Below are 20,612 nucleotides of genomic sequence, written 5' to 3'. Positions count from 1 at the left end.
ACTGTATGAACCTCTATATAAGAATAATTCTTTATATGTAGCAAACTGTACCTCTATATAAGGATATTACTGTATATGTAGCGGTCTGTACCTCTATATAAGGATATTACTGTATATGTAGCAAACTGTACCTCTATATAAGGATATTACTGTATATGTAGCGGTCTGTACCTCTATATAAGGATATTACTGTATATGTAGCGGTCTGTACCTCTATATAAGGATATTACTGTATATGTAGCAGTCTGTACCTCTATATAAGGATATTACTGTATATGTAGCAGTCTGTACCTCTATATAAGGATATTACTGTATATGTAGCAAACTGTACCTCTATATAAGGATATTACTGTATATGTAGCGGTCTGTACCTCTATATAAGGATATTACTGTATATGTAGCGGTCTGTACCTCTATATAAGGATATTACTGTATATGTAGCGGTCTGTACCTCTATATAAGGATATTACTGTATATGTAGCGGTCTGTACCTCTATATAAGGATATTACTGTATATGTAGCAGTCTGTACCTCTATATAAGGGAATTACTGTATATGTAGCAGTCTGTACCTCTATATAAGGATATTACTGTATATGTAGCGGTCTGTACCTCTATATAAGGATATTACTGTATATCTAGCAGTCTGTACCTCTATATAAGGATATTACTGTATATGTAGCAGTCTGTACCTCTATATAAGGATATTACTGTATATGTAGCAGTCTGTAACTCTATATAAGGATATTACTGTATATGTAGCGGTCTGTACCTCTATATAAGGATATTACTGTATATGTAGCGGTCTGTACCTCTATATAAGGATATTACTGTATATGTAGCGGTCTGTACCTCTATATAAGGATATTACTGTATATGTAGCAGTCTGTACCTCTATATAAGGGAATTACCGTATATGTAGCAGTCTGTACCTCTATATAAGGATATTACTGTATATGTAGCGGTCTGTACCTCTATATAAGGATATTACTGTATATGTAGCGGTCTGTACCTCTATATAAGAATATTACTGTATATGTAGCAGTCTGTACCTCTATATAAGGATATTACTGTATATGTAGCAGTCTGTACCTCTATATAAGGATATTACTGTATATGTAGCGGTCTGTACCTCTATATAAGGATATTACTGTATATGTAGCAGTCTGTACCTCTATATAAGGATATTACTGTATATGTAGCAGTCTGTAACTCTATATAAGGATATTACTGTAGCAGTCTGTACCTCTATATAAGGATATTACTGTATATGTAGCAGTCTGTACCTCTATATAAGGATATTACTGTATATGTAGCAGTCTGTACCTCTATATAAGGATATTACTGTATATGTAGCGGTCTGTACCTCTATATAAGGATATTACTGTATATGTAGCAGTCTGTACCTCTATATAAGGATATTACTGTATATGTAGCAGTCTGTACCTCTATATAAGGATATTACTGTATATGTAGCGGTCTGTACCTCTATATAAGGATATTACTGTATATGTAGCGGTCTGTACCTCTATATAAGGATATTACTGTATATGTAGAAGACAGTACCCGCGTATAACAACATTGCTGTATATTAGAAGCAACCAATAATCTTTCTGTGTAGCAGCTGATCCTGCTGGCAGTGCCGGGGTTAATAAGCCCTTTCCCATATCTGTCCGGACCCCTAGGCAGCCAATCAGGGGCCAGTGCCTGGGCTGGGATGAAGTCATATAACTGTGTCGGGCTGAACAGGACCGTCCCCTGGCCAAGCAGCCGGACCTCCTGCCCCCTCCCCTCAGAGGCTTCACTAGAGCAGCACTGGCACATTTTGTCTAGGGGGTCCTGCAAAGAGGGGCACACAAAGCGCTACTATCTACACCCTATCTGAGCGAGGCACACGTTGGATCGCTACCATCTCCACTCTCTTTGGGAAAGGCACACAGAGGGCACCAGCAACTGGATCCCAACCATCTCCACTGTCTTTGGGAGAGGCACACAGAGGGCACCCCAACCATCTCCACTGTCTTTGGGAGAGGCACACAGAGGGCACCACCAACTGGATCCCAACCATCTCCACTCTCTTTGGGAGAGGCACACAGAAGGCACCACCAACTGGATCGCTACCATCTCCACTCTCTTTGGAAGAGGCACACAGAGGGCACCACCAACTGGATCGCTACCATCTCTACTCTCTTTGGGAGAGGCACACAGAGGGCACCACCAACTGGATCCCAACCATCTCCACTCTCTTTGGAAGAGGCACACAGAGGGCACCACCAACTGGATTGCTACCATCTCCACTCTTTTTGGGAGAGGCACACAGAGGGCACCACCAACTGGATCCCAACCATCTCCACTCTCTTTGGGAGAGGCACACAGAGGGCACCACCAACTGGATCACTACCATCTCCATTGTCTTTGGGAGAGGCACACAGAGGGCACCACCAACTGGATCGCTACCATCTCCACTGTCTTTGGGAGAGGCACACAGAGGGCACCACCAACTGGATCGCTACCATCTCCACTCTTTTAGGGAAAGGCACACAGAGGGCACCACCAACTGGATCTCTACCATCTCCACTCTCTTTTGGAGAGTCTTCACTCTCTTTGGGATAGGCACCCAGAGGGTACCACCAACTGGATCGCTACCATCTTTACTCTCTTTGGGAGAGTCTTCACTCTCTTTGGGAGAGGCACACAAAGGGTGCCACCAACTGGATCGCTACCATCTCCACTCTTTTTGGGAGAGGCACACAAAGGGTGCCACCAACTGGATCGCTACCATCTCCACTCTCTTTGGGAGAGGCACACAAAGGGTGCCACCAACTGGATCGCTACCATCTCCACTCTCTTTGGGAGAGGCACACAAAGGGTGCCACCAACTGGATTGCTACCATCTCCACTCTCTTTGGGAGAGTCTCCACTCTCTTTGGGAGAGGCACACAGAGGGTGCCACCAACTGCCAGAGGAAGGCACAGGGCACTACCAACTGGATCTCTACAATTAACACTTTCTTTGAGAGAGACTTACAACAGGTACTAATAAATGGACCTACTGTCTGAGAAACACATTGTGGACCCAATGCAGGTAGTGTATTGCCATCTTGATCTTTTGTGTCTGGCACACTCGGAAAACTCTACCACCTGAACCTCTGCTTGGAGTGCCAGCTGGACCCTGTACTGGACAGGCATAGAAAGGGCAGAACCATCAAGGCCCTGGTGGAATCCAAAGGGCTTTCTTCAGAGCAGGCAAAGCAGAGCCACCACTGCCTCAAAACCTGCACAACAATAACTGTGGCACAACAGGGGGAATATTACGTGGCATGAGGTAGCACGGTAGGGGAATACCTGTCTGGAAGTGTTGCAGAGCTGGCTTCTAAGGGGCGGGGGGCTAAATTAGTATTCTGCTAAGGTGGCACAGATGGGGCACTACTGACAGGGTATTCTGATAGGGAGGCACAGAAGGGGTAATACTGACATGGCAATTCTCTAGGGGTGCACAAGAATGGTTCTATTTACAGGGTAGGGTGTTCTGCTAGGGTGGTAGAGATAGGAACCCCCTGGCTGGTATTGGGGTGACACGCATGGAGAAAGGTTGGGAAATTAGTAAAGTGCAACAAGAATAAAAAAATAGCTCGTGGAGAATGGAGGGGGGGGGGGGTCGGGGCTTCCTTCTTGTAAATAACAAACATCAGGCAGTGAGCCAGGATCTTTAGGGTTATGAGACAACTTGCCCCACCAGCATTCTTGTTACTTTCCTATACAAAGGGCCCCTGGAAGTGTTTCCACCACCTTTGCCTTCAGGGTCTGCACCAGCAAGCTGTTACCTGAACATGAACTCTACTGCATGTTCCCCCCCAGGAGGGGGCTTTTAACCTGCTGTATAAACTTCCCTGAGACCCCATCAAAGGTAATATATTGCCCACCAATATCCACCAATATCAATACCTTGTCTCAGCCGCCTAACCCCCCATGGAATATCTTAGGTTATTTCTACACCATCTGCATGACTACAGACAAGTAAGACAATCATGTGTCTCAGTGGTACCAATACTTCCTCTCAGTGGTACCAATACTTCCTCTCAGTGGTACCAGTATTCTCTCACCAGTGCTCAGTCTTCTCCTTAATCTGAGTTAACAAACCAAGTGTTCAGAGAGTAATTTCTCACTGGAGTAGATGACTAGGGGCATCAAGAACCTACCCAACTGGAGCCCATTCCTGTATATGTAGGATCTGTCACAAGGCCCCTTTAAAAATTTATCCTAATTCAATTTAGTTAAGACATGATACCAACTTAATATTCCCTAAGCCCATGGCAGTAGCAAATAACCCTTTCCAGATATGGTACACTTGGTTCTTAACCAAAAACAGCTCTAGTGCACAGGCCGGATATGGAATCAGTTATTGAACCCAAAGCAGATAAATTATATCTAACCCAAGCTGCAGAACACAGTGAAAACATGGTGTAGCTAATCCATCAGCTTTGGAACCAAACCCAGAAATGGCCCAACAAGTCGATTAGCATTAGAACCCAGCACAGAAATGGTTTAACAGGATCTATAGATCCAAGCCCAGACATGGTATAACGACTGAATTAGCTTTAGAACTAAGCCCAGAAAGGGTATAACAAGCCCAACAGACCTGAGCCAATAACCTGCTGAAAATGACCTAATTTGTTCCCTCTGTACAATACAGTTTATTTGCTTATGGATTACCTGTACCTGGGACCAAGCACCCAAAGGGCAATTAGATCCTTGCCCAGCTTCTAAACCCAGATTGGCAGCCCCCAAAGCTTCATGGACCACTTTAGGATGGCAGAAGACTCTCATGGTCATCATGAGCCCATCAGCTTTGGCATTGACCAGATCCTGAGCAGCTCAGAGCAGGCTAGCTGTCACCTAGCTCTGAGGACTAATCAGGAGGATTACCAGGGAACCAGTAATGTCTACACTGGAGGTTACAGCACCATCTACACTACCAGCAGCACCCCATACCTGACCATGAGGATGGAAGTGGATTCCAGTCCGGTTGGGGTCATCAGAGTGCCAGCTCACCGTCCCCTCCAACACACTCATTCACAAGGGACCCTCAGCCACCCTCTGCCTGGACTCACCTTTCCATGGATGGAAAGTCCAAAGAAGCTTGGGAAGGAGAGGGTGACAGGTAAAGTCTCTTCATTGTGTAGGTGGTGTCCTGTTTTGTGTATGTGATGTGAAGTATTTCCCTAATGAAATCCAGTGTAATTGTTTGTATATCCACACGGAGTGTATCTATGGTGTGCAGGGCCACCATTAGTGGTCAGGTTGTCCTATAATACCTGGTTAGTAGTCCCCCCCAAGTGGCCCAGCACACACCAAACTTCATTCCTGGTCACGCTCTTTACACCCCATCAAATCCCCATTATGCACCAAATCCTACAAAGGGCACATGTACCTCCACAAGGGCAGCAAGCAAAGTGCAATTCTGAGGGCATTTGGCAAGTTTTTTCCCCACAATGTAGTTTTTTTTATCCAGAATTCTGGTGTCATTGCCGTCACATTGCTTGACACAATTGTACTGCACCTCGGCTACAGTTGCGCAGAATATTTCCCACTTAGCATTATTTCCAGTGTTCGGTGTGTGCCCTACTCTTTTGGCTCAACTGAACTACGATGGTTGATACAGAGCGTTGAGGGAACCCTGGAGCTGCCACCAGAATGCAGAAAGGGCTGATGACGCTGAGTGCAACTATATGGAAGTGCAAGGGGCACATTTTGAGATTTTACATGTAACTGACTGCAGGGAACATGAGGGGAACCACAACTGCACTTGGGGACATACATGAGTCCTTATGTTTGGCCAAACCTGCCAACTCACCTGCAAGACTATCCCTTTTGTGATGCACAAATTGAACTTGCTCATCTAATGGGACCTCCCTCTGCCCCTGGACCCCTGACTTGGGGGGGTTGCTGTCCCACCGAATTGCAACCCTAATTATGTTTAAATTAGTTCTCCTTTAAGTGTTCCTCACTATTCTGCTGGCAGAAAAATGCCAGATGGGGTAGGGTTAAAGCAATCATATTCAGCTGCCGTTTGCTCCATAGTTGCTTGGGGTCTCTTTGCTATGTAGGTTCTTGAACATTAGAAGGGTTCTCCCAGTATTGGGACTGACAATTTTATTGGTGGGGCATTGGCGGCTGATAGTGGCATTGAAGATATGAAATAGCAACTCCCTGTGAATTTTCGCTGCAAAATTTCACAGAAGTTTCGTGCATACAATTCCCCAGTGGCAAAATGCAGAACTTTTCTCTGGGACCATACCTGGAGAAAAAATTTTGCTCATCTATAAGTAAAACTAATTCCAGTATCAGCACAATAGTCCAATGAGGTACATCTGCTGCGTCCCTATATCCTTCAGTTGCTCTATGATCTTCCCATTTCCTTTATCCTTCAGTTGCTCTATGATCTTCCCATTTCCTATATCCTGCAGTTGCTCCATGACCTTCCCTTTTCCGTTATCCTTCAGTTGCTCTATGGTCTTCCCATTTCCTATGTCCTTCAGTTGCTCTATGATCTTACCATTTCCTATGTCCTTCAGTTGCTCTATGATCTTACCATTTCCTATGTCCTTCAGTTGCTCTATGATCTTACTATTTCCTATGTCCTTCAGTTGCTCTATGATCTTCCCATTTCCTTTATCCTTGAGTTGCTCTATGATCTTCCCAATTCCTTTATCCTTCGGTTGCTCTATGATCTTCCCATTTCCTATATCCTTCAGTTGCTCTATGATCTTCCCTTTTCCGTTATCCTTCAGTTGCTCTATGATCTTCCCATTTCCTATGTCCTTCAGTTGCTCTATGATCTTCCCATTTCCTTTATTCTTCAGTTGCTCTATGATCTTCCCATTTCCTTTATCCTTCAGCTGCTCTATGATCTTCCCATTTCCTATGTCCTTCAGTTGCTCTATGATCTTCCCATTTCCTATATCCTTCAGTTGCTCTATGATCATCCCATTTCCTTTATCCTTCAGTTGCTCTATGATCTTCCCATTTCCTATATCCTTCAGTTGCTCTATGATCTTCCCATTTCCTATATCCTTCAGTTGCTCCATGATCTTCCCTTTTCCGTTATCCTTCAGTTGCTCTATGATCTTCCCATTTCCTATGTCCTTCAGTTGCTCTATGATCTTCCCATTTCCTATATGCTTCAGTTGCTCTATGATCTTCCCATTTCCTTTATCCTTCAGTTGCTCTATGATCTTCCCATTTCCTATGTCCTTCAGTTGCTCTATGATCTTCCCATTTCCTTTATCCTTCAGTTGCTCTATGATCTTCCCTTTTCCTATATCCTTCAGTTGCTCCATGATCTTCCCTTTTCCGTTATCCTTCAGTTGCTCTATGATCTTCCCATTTCCTATGTCCTTCAGTTGCTCTATGATCTTCCCATTTCCTATATCCTTCAGTTGCTCTATGATCTTCCCATTTCCTTTATCCTTCAGTTGCTCCATGATCTTCCCATTTCCTATATCCTTCAGTTGCTCTATGATCTTCCAATTTCCTTTATCCTTCAGTTACTCTATGATCTTCCCATTTCCTTTATCCTTCAGTTACTCTATGATCTTCCCATTTCCTTTATCCTTCAGTTGCTCTATGATCTTCCCATTTCCTATATCCTTCACTTGCTCCATGACCTTCCCTTTTCCGTTATCCTTCACTTGCTCCATAATCTTCCCATTTCCTATGTCCTTCAGTTGCTCTATGATCTTCCCATTTCCTATATCCTTCAGTTGCTCTATGATCTTCCTGTTTCCTATATCCTTCAGTTGCTCTATGATCTTCCCATTTCCTATGTCCTTCAGTTGCTCTATGATCTTCCCATTTCCTATATCCTTCAGTTGCTCTATGATCTTCCCATTTCCTATATCCTTCAGTTGCTCCATGATCTTCCCTTTTCCGTTATCCTTCAGTTGCTCTATGATCTTCCCATTTCCTATGTCCTTCAGTGGCTCTATGATCTTCCCATTTCCTATATCCTTCAGTTGCTCTATGGTCTTGCCATTTCCTTTATCCTTCAGTTGCTCTATGATCTTCCCATTTTCTATATCCTTCTGTTGCTCTATGATCTTCCCATTTCCTATGTCCTTCAGTTGCTCCATGATCTTCCTGTTTCCTATATCCTTCAGTTGCTCTATGATCTTCCCATTTCCTATGTCCTTCAGTTGCTCCATGATCTTCCCAATTCCTATATCCTTCAATTGCTCTATGATCTTCCCATTTCCTATGTCCTTCAGTTGCTCCATGATCTTTCCATTTCCTATATCCTTCAGTTGCTCCATGATCTTCCCGTTCCCTATAGCTTTCATTTGCTCCATGATCTTCCCGGTCCCTATATCCTTCATTTGCTCTATGATCTTCCCGTTTCTATATCCTTCAGTTTTGCCATGAGACACAAAACAGCAGTGTGAGGTCATTACTTTGCTAGGTCTATAATCCCCTTATCCTCCAGTTGCTCTATGATCTTCCCATTTCCTATATCCTTCAGTTGCTCTATGATCTTCCCATTTCCTATATCCTTCAGTTGCTCTATGATCTTACCATTGCCTATGTCCTTCAGTTGCTCTATGATCTTCCCATTTCCCATTTCCTTCAGTTGCTCCATGATCTTCCAATTTCCTATATCCTTCAGTTGCTCCATGATCCTCCCATTTCCTATATCCTTCAGTTGCTCCATGATCTTCCCATTTCCTATGTCCTTCAGTTGCTCCATGATCTTCCCATTTCCTATATCCTTCAGTTGCTCCATGATCTTCCTGTTCCCTATATCCTTCAGTTGCTCTATGATCTTCCCGTTTCCTACAGTATATCCTTCCATTGCTCTATGATCTTCCCGTTCCCTATACTCTTCAGTTGCTCTATGATCTCCCCATTTCCTATATCCTCCAATGGCTTTGTGATCTTCCCATTTCCTATATCCTTCAGTTGCTCCGTGATCTTCCCATTTCCTATATCCTTCAGTTGCTCCATGATCTTCCTGTTTCTATGTTCTTTAGTTGCTCTATGATCTCCCCATTTCCTATATCCTCCAATTGCTTTGTGATCTCCCCATTTCCTATATCCTTCAGTTGCTCCGTGATCTTCCCATTTCCTATATCCTTCAGTTGCTCCATGATCTTCCCATTTCCTATATCCTTCAGTTGCTCTATGATCTTCCTGTTTCTATGTTCTTCAGTTGCTCTATGATCTCCCCATTTCCTATATCCTCCAATTGCTTTGTGATCTTCCGATTTCCTATATCTTTCAGTTGCTCTATGATCTCCCCATTTCCTATATCCTTCAATTGCTCTATGATCTTCCTGTTTCCTATGTCCTTCAGTTGCTCCAGGATCTTCCCATTTCCTATATCCTTCAATTGCTCTATGATCTTCCTGTTTCCTATGTCCTTCAGTTGCTCCATGATCTTCCCATTTCCTATATCCTTTATTTGCTGTAAGATTTTCCCGTTTCCCACATAGTTCAGTTGCTCTATGATCTTCCCATTCCCTGTATCTTTCAGTTGGTCTATGATCTTTCCATTTCCTATATCCTTCAGTTGCTCTATGATCTTCCCGTTTCCTATATCTTTCAGTTGCTCCATGATCTTCCCATTTCCTATGTCCTTCAGTTGCTCCATGATCTTCCCATTTCCTATATCCTTCAGTTGCTCCATGATCTTTCTGTTTCCTATATCCTTTATTTGCTGTAAGATTTTCCCGTTTCCTACATAGTTCAGTTGCTCTATGATCTTCCCATTTCCTGTATCTTTCAGTTGGTCCATGATCTTTCCGTTTCCTATATCCTTCAGTTGCTCTATGATCTTCCCGTTTCCTATATCCTTTAGTTGCTCTATGATCTTCCTGTTTCTATGTTCTTCAGTTGCTCTATGATCTCCCCATTTCCTAAATCCTCCAATTGCTTTGTGATCTTCCCGTTTCCTATATCCTTCAGTTGCTTAGTGATCTTCCCATTTCCTATATCCTTCAGTTGCTCCATGATCTTCCCATTTCCTATATCCTTCAGTTGCTCTATGATTTTCCTTTTTTTATGTTCTTCAGTTGCTCTATGATCTCCCCATTTCCTATATCCTCCAATTGATTTGTGATCTTCCCATTTCCTATATCCTTCAGTTGCTATATGATCTTCCCGTTTCCTGTATTCTCCAATTGCTTTGTGATCTTCCTATTTCCTAAATCCTTCAATTGCTCTATGATTTTCCTGTTTCCTATGTCCTTCAGTTGCTCCATGATCTTCCCATTTCCTATATCCTTCAATTGCTCTATGATCTTCCTGTTACCTTTGTCCTTCAGTTGCACCATGATCTTCCAATTTCCTATATCCTTCAGTTGCTCTATGATTTTCCCATTTCCTATATCCTTCAGTTGCTCCATGATCTTCCCATTTCCTATATCCTTCAATTGCTCTATGATCTTCCTGTTTCCTATATCCTTCAGTTGCTCCATGATCTTTCTGTTTCCTATATCCTTTATTTGCTGTAAGTTTTTCCTGTTTCCTATATAGTTCAGTCACTCTATGATCTTTCCATTCCCTGTATCTTTCAGTTGGTCCATGATCTTTCTGTTTCCTATATCCTTCAGTTGCTCTATGATCTTCCCGTTTCCTATATCCTTCAGTTGCTCCGTGATCTTCCCATTTCCTATATCCTTCAGTTGCTTCATGATCTTCCTATTTCCTATATCCTTCAATTGTTCTCTGATCTTCCTGTTTCCTATGTCCTTCCGTTGCTCCATGATCTTCCCATTTCCTATATCCTTCAGTTGCTTCATGATCTTTCTGTTTCCTATATCCTTTATTTGCTGTAAGATTTTCCTGTTTCCTATATAGTTCAGTCACTCTATGATCTTCCCATTCCCTGTATCTTTCAGTTGGTCCATGATCTTTCTGTTTCCTATATCCTTCAGTTGCTCTATGATCTTCCCGTTTCCTATATCCTTCAGTTGCTCCGTAATCTTCCCATTTCCTATATCCTTCAGTTGCTTCATGATCTTCCTATTTCCTATATCCTTTAGTTGCTCTATGATCTTCCTATTTCTATGTTCTTCAGTTGCTCTATGATCTCCCCATTTCCTATATCCTCCAATTGCTTTGTGATCTTCCCTTTCCTATATCCTTCAGTTGCTCCATGATCTTCCCGTTTCCTATATTCTCCAATTGCTTTGTGATCTTCCTATTTCCTATATCCTTCAATTGCTCTATGATCTTCCTGTTTCCTATGTCCTTCAGTTGCTCCATGATCTTCCCATTTCCTATATCCTTCAGTTGCTCCATGATCTTCCCATTTCCTATATCCTTTATTTGCTTTAAGATTTTCCCGTTTCCTATATAGTTCAGTTGCTCTATGATCTTCCCATTCCCTGTATCTTTCAGTTGGTCCATGATCTTTCTGTTTCCTATATCCTTCAGTTGCTCTATGATCTTCCTGTTTCCTGTATCCTTCAGTTGCTCTATGATCTTCCCGTTTCCTATATTCCTATATTTGCTTTGTAATCTTCCCGTTTCCTATATCCTTCAGTTGCTCCATGATCTTTCTGTTTCCTATACCCTTCATTTGCTGTATGATTTTACTGTTTCCTATATAGTTCAGTTGCTCTATGATCTTCCCATTCCCTGGATCTTTCAGTTGGTCCATGATCTTTCCGTTTCCTATATCCTTCAGTTTCTCCATGATCTTTCCGTTTCCTATATCCTTCAGTTGCTCCATGATCTTTCTGTTTCCTATTTCCTTCAGTTGCTCCATGATCTTCCTGTTTCCTATATCCTTCAATTGCTAGATGATCTTCCCGTTTCCTATATCCTTCAGTTGCTCCATGATCTTCCCGTTTCCTATATCCTTTATTTGCTTTAAAATTTTCCCGTTTCCTATATAGTTCAGTTGCTCTATGATCTTCCCATTCCCTGTATCTTTCAGTTGGTCCATGATCTTTCCGTTTCCTCTATCCTTCAGTTGCTCCATGATCTTTCCGTTTCCTATATCCTTCAGTTGCTCTATGATCTTCCCGTTTCCTATATCCTTCAGTTGCTCTATGATCTTCCTGTTTTCTATATCCTTCAGTTGCTCCATGATCTTCCCGTTTCCTAAATCCTTCTGTTGCTCTATAATCTTCCCGTTTCCTATATCATTCATTTGCTCTATGATCTTCCCGTTTCCTATATCCTTCAGTTGCTCTATGATCTTCCTGTTTCCTATATCCTTCAGTTGCTCTTTGATCTTCCCGTTTCCATTATCCTTCAGTTGCTCTTTGATCTTCCTGTTTCCTATATCCTTCAGTTGCTCTATGATCTTCCTGTTTTCTATATCCTTCAGTTGCTCCATGATCTTCCCGTTTCCTATATCCTTCAGTTGCTGCATGATCTTCCCGTTTCCTATATCCTTCAGTTGCTCCATGATCCTTCCATTTCCCTATATCCTTCAGTTGCTCTAGGATCTTCCCATTTCCTATATCCTTCAGTTGCTCTATGATCTTCCCATTTCCTATATCCATCAGTTGCTCTATGATCTTCCTGTTTCCTATGTCCTTTAGTTGCTCTTTGATCTTCCCGTTTCCGTTATCCTTCAGTTGCTCTTTGATATTCCTGTTTCCTATATCCTTCAGTTGCTCTATAATCTTCCCGTCTCCTATATCCTTCAGTTGCTCTATGATCTTCCTGTTTTCTATATCCTTCAGTTGCTCCATGATCTTCCTGTTTCCTATATCCTTCAGTTGCTCCATGATCTTCCCGTTTCCTATATCCTTTAGTTGCTCCATGATCTTCCCGTTTCCTATATCCTTCAGTTGCTCCAGGATCTTCCTGTTTCCTATATCCTTTAGTTCCTCTTTGATCTTCCCGTTTCCGTTATACTTCAGTTGCTCTTTGATCTTCCTGTTTCCTATATCCTTCAGTTGCTCTATAATCTTCCCATTTCCTATATCCTTCAGTTGCTCTATGATCTTCCCGTTTTCTATATCCTTCAGTTGCTCCATGATCTTCCTGTTTCCTATATCCTTCAGTTGCTCCATGATCTTCCCGTTTCCTATATCCTTTAGTTGCTCCATGATCTTCCCGTTTCCTATATCCTTCAGTTGCTCTATGATCTTCCCGTTTCTTATATCCTTCATTTGCTCCATAAACTTTCTGTTTTCTATATCCTTCATTTGCTGTTTGATTTTCCCATTTCCCATATAGTTCAGTTGCTCTATGATCTTCCCGTTTCCTATATCATTCAGTTGCTCTATGATCTTCCCGTTTCCTATATCCTTCAATTGCTCTATGATCTTCCTGTTTCCTATATCCTTCAGTTGCTCTTTTATCTTCCCATTTCCATTATCCTTCAGTTGCTCTTTGATCTTCCTGTTTCCTATATCCTTCAGTTGCTCTATGATCTTCCCGTTTCCTATATCCTTCAGTTGCTCTATGATCTTCCTTTTTTCTATATCCTTCAGTTGCTCCATGATCTTCCCGTTTCCTATATCTTTCAGTTGCTGCATGATCTTTCCGTTTCCTATATCCTTCAGTTGCTCTATGATCTTCCCGTTTCCTTTATCCTTCAGTTGCTCCATGAACTTTCTGTTTCCTATATCCTTCAGTTGCTGTATGATTTTCCCGTTTTCTATACAGTTCAGTTGCTCTATGATCTTCCCGTTTCCTATATCCTTCTGTTGCTCTATGATCTTCCTGTTTTCTATATCCTTCAGTTGCTCTATGATCTTCCCATTTCCTATATCCTTCAGTTGCTCTATGATCTTCCTGTTTCCTATATCTTTCAGTTGCTCTTTGATCTTCCCGTTTCCTATATCCTTCAGTTGCTCTATGATCTTCCTTTTTTCTATATCCTTCAGTTGCTCCATGATCTTCCCGTTTCCTATATCTTTCAGTTGCTGCATGATCTTTCCGTTTCCTATATCCTTCAGTTGCTCTATGATCTTCCCGTTTCCTTTATCCTTCAGTTGCTCCATGAACTTTCTGTTTCCTATATCCTTCAGTTGCTGTATGATTTTCCCGTTTTCTATACAGTTCAGTTGCTCTATGATCTTCCCGTTTCCTATATCCTTCTGTTGCTCTATGATCTTCCTGTTTTCTATATCCTTCAGTTGCTCTATGATCTTCCCATTTCCTATATCCTTCAGTTGCTCTATGATCTTCCTGTTTCCTATATCTTTCAGTTGCTCTTTGATCTTTCCGTTTCCTATATCCTTCAGTTGCTCCATGATCTTCCCGTTTCCTATATCCTTCAGTTGCTCCATTATCTTTCTGTTTCCTTTATCCTCCAGTTGCTCTATGATCTTCCCGTTTCCTATATCCTTCAGTTGCTCTAAGATCTTCCTGTTTTCTACATCCTTCAGTTGCTCCATGATCTTCCCGTTTCCTATATCCTTCAGTTGCTGCATGATCTTTCCGTTTCCTATATCCTTCAGTTGCTCTATGATCTTCCCGTTTCCTATATTCTTCAGTTGCTCCATGATCTTTCCGTTTCCTTTATCCTTCAGTTGCTCTATGATCTTCCCGTTTCCTATATCCTTCAGTTGCTCCATGAACTTTCGGTTTCCTATATCCTTCATTTGCTGTATGATTTTTCTGTTTCTTATATAGTTCAGTTGCTCTATGATCTTCCCGTTTCCTATATCCTTCAATTGCTCCATGATCTTCCCGTTTCCTATATCCTTCAGTTGCTCCATGATCCTTCCATTTCCCTATATCCTTCAGTTGCTCTATGATCTTCCCATTTCCTATATCCTTCAGTTGCTCTATGATCTTCCTTTTTCCTATATCCTTTAGTTGCTCTTTGATCTTCCCGTTTCCGTTATCCTTCAGTTGCTCTTTATTCTTCCTGTGTCCTATATCCTTCAGTTGCTCTATAATCTTCACGTTTCCTATATCCTTCAGTTGCTCTATGATTTTCCTGTTTTCTATATCCTTCAGTTGCTCCATGATCTTCCCGTTTCCTTTATCCTTCAGTTGCTCCATGATCTTCCCATTTCCTATATCCTTCAGTTGCTCCATGATCTTCCCGTTTCCTATATCCTTCAGTTGCTTTATGATGTTCCCGTTTCCTATATCCTTCAGTTTCTCCATGAACTTTCTGTTTCCTGTATCCTTCATTTGCTGTATGATTTTCCCATTTCCTATATAGTTCAGTTGCTCTATGATCTTCCCATTTCCTATATCCTTCAGTTGCTCCATGATCTTCCCGTTTCCTATATCCTTCATTTGCTGCATGATCTTCCCGTTTCCTATATCCTTCAGTTGCTCCATGATCCTTCCATTTCCCTATATCCTTCAGTTGCTCTATGATCTTCCCATTTCCTATATCCTTCAGTTGCTCCAAGATCCTTCCATTTCCTATGTCCTTCAGTTGCTCCATGATCTTCCCATTTCCTATATCCTTCAGTAGCTCCATGATCTTCCCATTTCCTATATCCTTCAGTTGGTACATGATCTTCCCATTTCCTATGTCCTTCAGTTGCTCCATGATCTTCCCGTTTCCTATATCCTTCAGTTGCTCTATGATCTTCCCGTTTCCTATACAGGCCCGGATTTTGTGGCGAGGCCACAAAGGCCCAGGCCTAGGGCGGCATGCCCCACCGCAACTAAATTTTGACGTTTAGTGGCCATACAGAGCAATGAGGACTTCTCCCCACTGCTCCGTATGGGAGGTTAAATGGTTTGAGTCGGCATACACGCGGGGGGGCAGCGACCTTGGGGCGTTTGGATTTGAAATCTGGCACTGTTCCTATATCCATTAGTTGCTCCATGATCCATTTTTTTCTATCCTTTTAGTTGTCCAATGATTTTCCAATTTTCTATATCCTTTTTTTCTCCAATTTATTATTGTCTCTTTAAGTTTCCTATATCCTATTGGTACTGAGGTTTCCAATAAGTCAGTCATACAATTTGATTTTAGACCAAACCTTTTTTTTAGAACCTTGACCTTGGAGGTTTTTTCTTCCATTTACATCTCATTATTCATCTTAGTTTTTTTTAACTTCTTATAAGGATTTTGCAGAATTACAAGTTTAAAAATGTAAAGGGAAAAGAGAAGGTAATAGCAGAGGGACAAATTAGAGTAGAGTGTAAAGGTTAGAGGTATGACAGAGCTAGAGCAATAGCAATTTAGCAGTCTGAGAGACCCACATGCAACCCTGTCTCAGTGATTGTCCGAAGGAGAAGTGGTGAAGTGGCAGGTGGGGAAGGGGTTGAGGGTAATGAGTAGTTGGAGAAGGAGAAGTGGTGAAGTGGCAGGTGGGGAAGGGGTTGAGGGTAATGAGTAGTTGGAGAAGGAGAAGTGGTGAAGTGGCAGGTGGGGAAGGGGTTGAGGGTAATGAGTAGTTGGAGAAGGAGAAGTGGTGAAGTGGCAGGTGGGGAAGGGGTTGAGGGTAATGAGTAGTTGGAGAAGGAGAAGTGGTGAAGTGGCAGGTGGGGAAGGGGTTGAGGGTAATCAGTAGTTGGAGAAGGAGAAGTGGTGAAGTGGCAGGTGGGGAAGGGGTTGAGGGTAATGAGTAGTTGGAGAAGGAGAAGTGGTGAAGTGGCAGGTGGGGAAGGGGTTGAGGGTAATGAGTAGTTCTGGAAGGAGAAGTGAGGAAGTGGCAGATGGGAAAGGGGTTGAGGGTAATGAGTAGTTCTGGAAGGAGAAGTGGGGAAGTGATAGGTGGGGAAAGGGTTGAGGGTAATGAGTAGTTGGGGAAATAGTAGGTGGTGAAGTTGCAGGTGGGGGAGGAAGTAGTAGAGAATGAGTTGGGGAGAAGAAGTAAGTGGGAAAGGGGCAGGTACGGAAGGAGCAGGTGTGTGAAGAGTTGGATGGGAAGGAGTAGATGGGGGAGAAGTAGCTTGGGAAGGAGTATGGATGCACCAAATCCAGGATTCAGTTTGGGATTTGGCAAAGATAATTCCTTTTTCAGCAGGGAAGAGAGTAGGTGAGGAAGTTGTGAGGGGAGGAGTAGATAGGAATGAAGTTGGTGGGGAAGGAATAGTTGGGGAAGTGGCAAGTGGGGAGGAAGTTGTTGGAAAAGAAGTAGGTGGGAAAGGGACAGGTGGGGAAGGAGGTGGTGGAGAAGGAGTTGGTGGGGAATGAGTATGTGGAGAAGTGGCAGGAGGGAAGGAGTAGGTAAGGTGGTGAGTAGAGGAGTAGATGGGAAACCACCTTTCTAACCAAGACTAGACCTCTAATAGTACCACTGTTCTAGTCATGTGTAGTCTTCTAAAGTTTGAGTCCAACTGAACCACCTTTCTAACCAAGACTAGACCTCCAATAGTACCACTGTTATAACCACTGTTCTAGTTATGTGTAGTCTTCTAAAGGTCCAGTCCAGCTGAGCCTCAATAAACTGACACTCTTCTAGCAACTGAAACATCATCTCTCTGTTGTCTCCTTCCTCACTGAGGTCCTGTTGCTTGTACAATGCGATCAGTTGTTCCCAGTTTCCCAGTTGCACCAGCTGTTCCTGTGAGCACATGTTCTTTCTCATATAAGGGGACTAATGGAAACCGCAGCAGTAATCGCATGGGCCCCTTTTTGCCATGTTATGTATTTCCGATTTTGTCTCCAATCTCACCATTCTTTTCTTTCATATGAATGTGCTTAAGGTTTTTTGGTTTTGCAGCTACTGTGACCCCATTTTGTGCCACCCGTCGGATTGGTCACCCTTACCAGAATCGAACCCCACCAAAAAGGAAGAAACCAAGGACATCATTCAGCCGCTTGCAGATCTGCGAGCTGGAGAAGAGATTCCATCGTCAGAAATATCTGGCATCTGCAGAGCGAGTGTCACTAGCCAAGGCTCTGCGCATGAGCGACTCACAGGTCAAAACTTGGTTCCAGAACCGCAGAACTAAATGGAGGTAAGAAACAGGTGGAAGGTTCCATGGTGTTAAATGATATTATCTGCATCTCTTCTGCCTCTTAAGCCCTAGTAGCCCTAGTAGCCTGCATGCTCACCTCACTTCATATAAGTCTTAATAGGCAACAGGTCCGAACTGTTCAGCATTAGTGCTGTCCAACTTCTGTGCTACAAAGGGATGGCATTTTTCTGGCGTACATGTTGGAGGGCAGATAATGGAAGCCAGTTTTGGCCACTCCCTTTTTTAAAACTCCATCCACTTCAAACCACACCCATGTTATCACAAGAGCTTTTAAAGACCATACCCACACTAATGATGTTAGCGCAGCAAAAACCCAAATGGTTGGTGCTCACTGTAAGGATATCACCCTTCATATGTGAAAGAATTATGTTATGTCATATTAAACTACACCCTTTAATCCATATGGCTCCTCCTTCCCTGTGGATAGCACAGCAACCCCCAGCACATAATTGCACACCTTTCCAAATTCTAACAAACTTCCAAAACAAACCCCTGCCAGGTTGACCTCCCATAGGCAGCATAGGGCAGGCAGAGCCATACTCTGCCTGCCCTATGCTGCCTGTGTGTGCCCTACTCTGCCTGCCCTATGCTGCCTATGTGCGCCATACTCTGGCTGCCCTATGCTGCCTGTGTGTGCCATACTCTGCCTGCCCTATGCTGCCTGTGTGTGCCATACTCTGCCTGCCCAATGCTGCCTGTGTGTGCCATATTCTGCCTGCCCTATGCTGCCTGTGTGTGCCCTACTCTGCCTGCCCTATGCTGCCTGTGTGTGCCATACTCTGCCTGAACTATGCTGCCTATGTGTGCCCTACTCTGCCTGCCCTATGCTGCCTGTGTGTGCCATACTCTGCCTGCCCTATGCTGCCTGTGTGTGCCATACTCTGCCTGCCATATGCTCCCTGTGTGTGCCATACTCTGCCTGCCCTACGCTGCCTGTGTGTGCCATACTCTGCCTGCCCTATGCTGCCTGTGTGTGCCATACTCTGCCTGCCCTATGCTGCCTATGTGTGCCATACTCTGCCTGCCTTACCCTGCCTGTGTGTGCCATACTCTGCCTGCCCTACCCTGCCTATGTGTGCCATACTCTGCCTGCCCTATGCTGCCTGTGTGTGCCATACTCTGCCTGTGTGAGCCATACTCTGCCTGCACTGTCCCCCCCAGTGTGTTACCCACTGGCCCCTCTCCCGCCCAGTGTGTTACCCACCGGCCCCTGTCCCCCCCAGTCTGTTACCCACCGGCCCCTTTCTCTCCCAGTGTGTTACCCACTGGCCCCTGTCCCCCCCAGTCTGTTACCCACTGGCCCCTGTCCCCCCAGTCTGTTACCCACCGGCCCCTTTCTCCCCCAGTGTGTTATCCAACGGCCCCTGTCTCCTCTAGTCTGTTACGCACCGGCCCCTGTCTCCCCCACTGTTTTACCCACCGGCCCCTGTCTCCCCCAGTCTGTTATCCACCGGCCCCTGTCTCCCCCAGTCTGTTACCCACCGGCCCCTTTCTCCCCCAGTGTGTTATCCAACGGCCCCTGTCTCCTCTAGTCTGTTACGCACCGGCCCCTGTCTCCCCCACTGTTTTACCCACCGGCCCCTGTCTCCCCCAGTCTGTTACCCACCGGCCCCTGTCTCCCCCAGTGTGTTACCCACCGGCCCCTGTCTCCCCCAGTCTGTTACCCACCGGCCCCTGTCTCCCCCAGTGTGTTACCCACCGGCCCCTGTCTCCCCCACTGTTTTACCCACCAACCCCTGACTCCCCCAGGGTGTTACCCACCGGCTCCTGTCTCCCCCAGTGTGTTACCCACCGGCCCCTGTCTCCCCCAGTCTGTTACCCACCAGCCCTTGTCTCCCCCAGTCTGTTACCCACCGGCCCTTGTCTCCCCCAGTCTGTTACCCATCGGCCCCTGTCTCCCCCAGTCTGTTACCCACCGGCCCCTGTCTCCCCCAGTGTATTAATAGATTAGTAACTGCTCCTGTAGAGCAAGGGAATGCCATCTGATGCCATCTGTGTGTCACTAAATGCCAGTATGTGGCGGTGTCTCCTCAGGCGGCAGACGGCAGAGGATCGGGAAGCAGAGCGCCAGCAGACAAGCCGAATGATGCTGCAGCTCCAGCAAGAAGCCTACCAGAAGACCGTTTCTCAAACTCTACCAAGAGATCCCTTGTGTGCTCACAACTCCTCCCTTTGTGCCCTACAGAACCTCCAGCCATGGGCCGAACAGAACCCTAGTGTATGACTGAAGACTCAATGGACCTTTAAGTCATCCAGCTAGGGCCCTACACTGATTAGACTCAGGGGCCCCAGTATTGTAATACATTGCCATCTAGGGGACCTTCAGGAGCCTTGCCAAGAAGACACTCTAAAAACTCAGTTGGGAGTCCCCTGTCTCTATTGGACTTGATACCAAGGGGAACTCCCTGTATAGTTTGGTGGCACTGCCCCTGTGTAGCGGGCATGGCGAGTCCATACTGAGTCCATTTTGTTGGTATCATTATAGAGAATGAATTCTTTGTTCTGTCTGTGACTTACAGGAACCCATACATGTCATGTGATAAGATTCTAATTGGATTCAATAAATAATACATAAAAGTGTCCAATCCAGCACCTCCCCACTTCTACACTGACACACAAGAAACTGACAACTACAGTAATCCAGCGCGGGTGCTTGGTGTATGGATGAGTGTGCAGGGGGCGAGGGTAATTAATGGGGGTGTGGCTTGGCGATACTAAAGTGCAGGGTGGGGGAGAGGTGTGGGTGTTT

At 44.2% G+C, this 20,612-nt stretch overlaps 1 protein-coding gene across 1 annotated transcript; it reads left to right on the top strand.

Moving 5' to 3' along the window:
- Positions 1-4,769: 4,769 nt before the first annotated feature.
- Positions 4,770-20,509, top strand: tlx2 (T cell leukemia, homeobox 2). Its single transcript, XM_031895205.1, has 3 exons — positions 4,770-5,159; positions 17,605-17,842; positions 19,898-20,509. Exons 1-3 carry the CDS (start codon positions 4,793-4,795, stop codon positions 20,085-20,087), a joined length of 795 nt encoding a protein of 264 aa, XP_031751065.1. The 5' UTR covers positions 4,770-4,792; the 3' UTR covers positions 20,088-20,509.
- Positions 20,510-20,612: the final 103 nt, after the last annotated feature.

This window comes from Xenopus tropicalis, chromosome 1 (assembly GCF_000004195.4).
Source record: "Xenopus tropicalis strain Nigerian chromosome 1, UCB_Xtro_10.0, whole genome shotgun sequence".
NCBI lineage: Eukaryota > Metazoa > Chordata > Amphibia > Anura > Pipidae > Xenopus > Xenopus tropicalis.
This window is presented reverse-complemented; position numbering and strand designations above follow the sequence as displayed.